The sequence below is a fragment of the Arachis ipaensis genome, chromosome B04 (genome assembly GCF_000816755.2).
Source record: "Arachis ipaensis cultivar K30076 chromosome B04, Araip1.1, whole genome shotgun sequence".
Taxonomy (NCBI): Eukaryota; Viridiplantae; Streptophyta; class Magnoliopsida; order Fabales; family Fabaceae; genus Arachis; species Arachis ipaensis.
The window spans coordinates 7,586,587-7,590,166 of record NC_029788.2 but is presented as its reverse complement, the minus strand read 5'-3'; the positions used below and the strand labels follow the sequence as shown (position 1 = coordinate 7,590,166).

At 32.7% G+C, this 3,580-nt stretch overlaps 2 protein-coding genes across 2 annotated transcripts in view; both read right to left on the bottom strand.

Moving 5' to 3' along the window:
- LOC107638711 (protein NAR1) overlaps positions 1-1,790 on the bottom strand; it is a 7,280-nt gene extending 5,490 nt beyond the window's left edge. Inside the window, exon 1 of the mRNA XM_016342072.2 lies at positions 1,413-1,790. The gene's annotated coding sequence lies outside the window, so the exon portion shown is untranslated. The remainder of the gene's footprint in view (positions 1-1,412) is intronic.
- LOC107638709 (CASP-like protein 2B1) overlaps positions 2,536-3,580 on the bottom strand; it is a 3,794-nt gene continuing 2,749 nt past the window's right edge. Inside the window, exon 3 of the mRNA XM_016342071.2 lies at positions 2,536-3,091. Within this exon, the coding sequence (XP_016197557.1) occupies positions 2,843-3,091 (249 nt within the window). The 3' untranslated portion in view covers positions 2,536-2,842. The remainder of the gene's footprint in view (positions 3,092-3,580) is intronic.

Genomic DNA, 3,580 nt, shown 5'->3' with positions numbered 1-3,580 from the left:
TTGTATAATTTTTTAACGGCTTTTATTTTTATGTTTAGTATTAAAATAATTGATAAAAAATAAGTGAAATAAATAATTCTTTTATACAATAAAAAATATAAAATAGAAATTGTACAAATGAAATTATCTCGACCACTGAAAAGACCACTGAAAAGACTTTGACAAAAAATCAAGTGAGAGAACATAAAATAAAAAGACACTACATTCAATTCAAAATTTTAAAGTGTTAATTAATAGATCTCTCATCTTATAAACTTTTTATCATTGGTTATCAAAATCGAACCGGTAATTTATTCGGTCATACGACTGGATCACCGGATCACTAATTCAATCGGTGGGTCACTGATTCACCACCCAGTTGATCTAGTCATAATTAAATAAAAATATAAAATTATAAAAAAAGTTAAAATGAATTCTTTACAAACATAATAATAATTAAGTATCAACTTGTATATATAAGTCACATAACTAACTATATAAACATAAGTCACTAATACAAAATACTTTTTTAATTTAAATAAAAAAGAAAGCAAAACATAACACACTCAGGAAATTAATGATTAACAAACTAATCAAAAACATAAATGCAACTAATTTATAAATCAATCCATCAAATACCCACATTATACAAATAGTCCAATATTGCCTATGTAATTGTCAATACTCAATATTAAATCAACTCTTATTATTACAATTAAAGGCTAAGACTAAGACTATGAGTCTCTACACAGAAACTATCTATTCTTACAGTAATAAATTCATCTTGGTGACGATTTTCAACAACAAATTCAACTCACCCATGATTTTCAGCAACAAAAAATATAGTTCAAAAGATGATTTACAGCAACAAATTAAACTCAACAGCAACAATAAATTTAGCTCAATACAGCAACAAATTCACAGCAACAAAAGATGGTTCAGTAATGATTTACAACAACAAATTGACAAGGACAAGGGAAAAGGAAAAATTGAAAAAGATAGAAGAGGGGAATGCAGGGACAAAAGAAATAAAAGAATTACAACAATAAAAGATTTAGTTAAGTGATATTCAGCAACAAATTGAACTTAGAGCAACAATTTAAAAGCAATAAAAGATAGGTATTCTATCATACTCATCTGTCACAATAAAATGCTTCATCAATTCAACATGTTTTCCAGCAACGAAAAAATTTGCTGAGCAATATATTCAGCAACAAATTCAGCTCATTCATAATTTTCAACAACAAATCAACTAGGATAATTTTCAGCAACAAAAACTTTACCTACAAATATGATTTACAGCAACAAAAAAAAAAAAAAACTATATCATTATTTCATCAACAAATTCAACTTTCAGCAACAAAATCGAGGTGTAGTGATGATATACAGCAATTAAAATTGAAAAAGAAATAACAGGGCCGAAGGAAGCTCACCTCAGCACCTGCCACGGACCAACTGACGGCGAAGGAAGGAAGCTGACCAACTGAACTGACGGCGGAAGCAAGAAGACGACAATGACCACCACCCGAGGGACCAGATGCTAGTTCCGTCTGATTCTGCCGCCGTCGAAGCGAGCGCAGAACGGCGGCGACTGAGCTTGAGACGGTGAGGACACAGCGTGACGAGCTTGAGTCTGAAACGATGACTGCCAGAGAAGTGAGACACCGGAGACAAGAGTGGCGTGAGAGAGGTGAGAAAGCTTGAGGGAGAGAGTGGCGCGAAAGAGACCCTAGAGAAGAGAGACGTTGAGGCTTGGTCGTGGGTGATCACTGCACTGCAGAATTAGGGCATTTGGGCTTGGGGTTGGCTTCGAACGACGTCGTTTCCATTTTTATCCCCAAAAAAAAATTATCCGGTCCGGGTCTGAAACATGAGCGGTCCAACGAGTGGCTTTGGCCTGGCCAAGTAACCGGGTGAGCAGGTTTTTGGTCAAACCGACCGAATCGAACCGAATTTGATATTTCTTACTTCTTCTTACCAGTTTTTTAACGTGAGACTAAACTTTAAACTGCTCACACTTGCTATTTAGCTATTTAATACATTTCTTGCTTAAAACTTCCTTGAAAATTTGAAATGAGTCAGAAAATTTGAAACAAGTCCTTGTGTGCTAGCATCATTCGCTAACTCATCCGGATTTAGATACCCGCAAATTATATGCCATGTCATTTACAAATTGTGCACATTAATAACATTCACCACAAAATTTGGTTTTCTTACTTTTCTTCTTTCCTTTGATTAAGATTTTTTTTTTCCTCTAAAATCCTTTAATTTATTAATACTCTGGCAAAATAATAAAAGTGATGAAAGAAAAAAAAGTAGAAAGCAAATAAGAACTTTGAGTGTTAAAAAGTGGAGATTGGCATGAGTAGCTATGTATTGATCATAGACATATATGCTCCATTGATATTTTAGAACAAAATATCAAAATTACTTAAACTAGCATCTATCACATATATTCTAATTCAGAATCATGTCTCTTGATTATTAACCTTCCACGCACATAACAAAGAAGTCAACAACTTTCAACTTAAATGGCATAAATAATTAAGCCCTTGATCAGTAAAATATCCTTTCATATTATCAAATAACAACATCATTCACCACAACTAGATCCATACATATACACAAAAAGAACCATGTCTTAAAAAAGTAGAATGTTACATGCACTAAGATTGTGTACATCTCTTTTGTACATTTTTAATCTTTTGATAGTATACCAAAAAATGAAAAATATTCAAAGAGGCGTACACAAGAGAAAAAAAAAACATTTTTGTTTCCTAAATTACATAAATAACTATTGTAATGGTCCAAAACAGAGGTAGCTAGCTAGGTTACTTCTTAGTTGCAGAGTAATGCATTATTATTACCAAGCAGCAGATTTGGTTTTGTTAGGACCATACAAACGGAAGAGAGTGAAAGAAGAAATGCAAGAGAGGAGCACCATGCTGATGCAAGCTACAACAGCACTAGCCACTCCTTCTCCCACTTGGTTGCAGAATTTCTCATACATGTTGCATACTTTCATCCATTGCAGTTCTTGCTGCCCCTCCTTTGCAAACACTGCTGATTGCCCTGCACCCGCCACTGCTGAAACTGTTACATATGCCATTATCTGCATACATTCCCAAAACATATTATCAGTACCTTTGAATTTCTAGTAATATCAATGTGTGTAAACATATTTATTGATTCACTTTTTTATCTATTAAATGTGTGTAAAAATAACTGAGATGGTAAATTTCTTATAATTTAACTAATAAGTCTTGAATTTAAATTTTGAAAATAACAAAAATAAATATTTTTATATATTATATATAATAAAAGAGTCCAGCTAGGAAGACAATGGCCTATTTATACAATGTGTACAATGGGCTGATTTTCAGGTTCACCAAGGATCGAACTGTTGACCTTTCGGATCTAAAGTTCTAATACCATGTCATGATACTACTCATCCTAAAAGCTTCAGCTGATGGGAAAAGATAACACTAATGATTATATCTCTAATACTCCCTAAATTTCCATTGTACATATTATACAAATATTTCATTGGCTCCTCATACTTTCCCATAATAAAAAGTATTTAAAAAAAAAGGGAGAAATA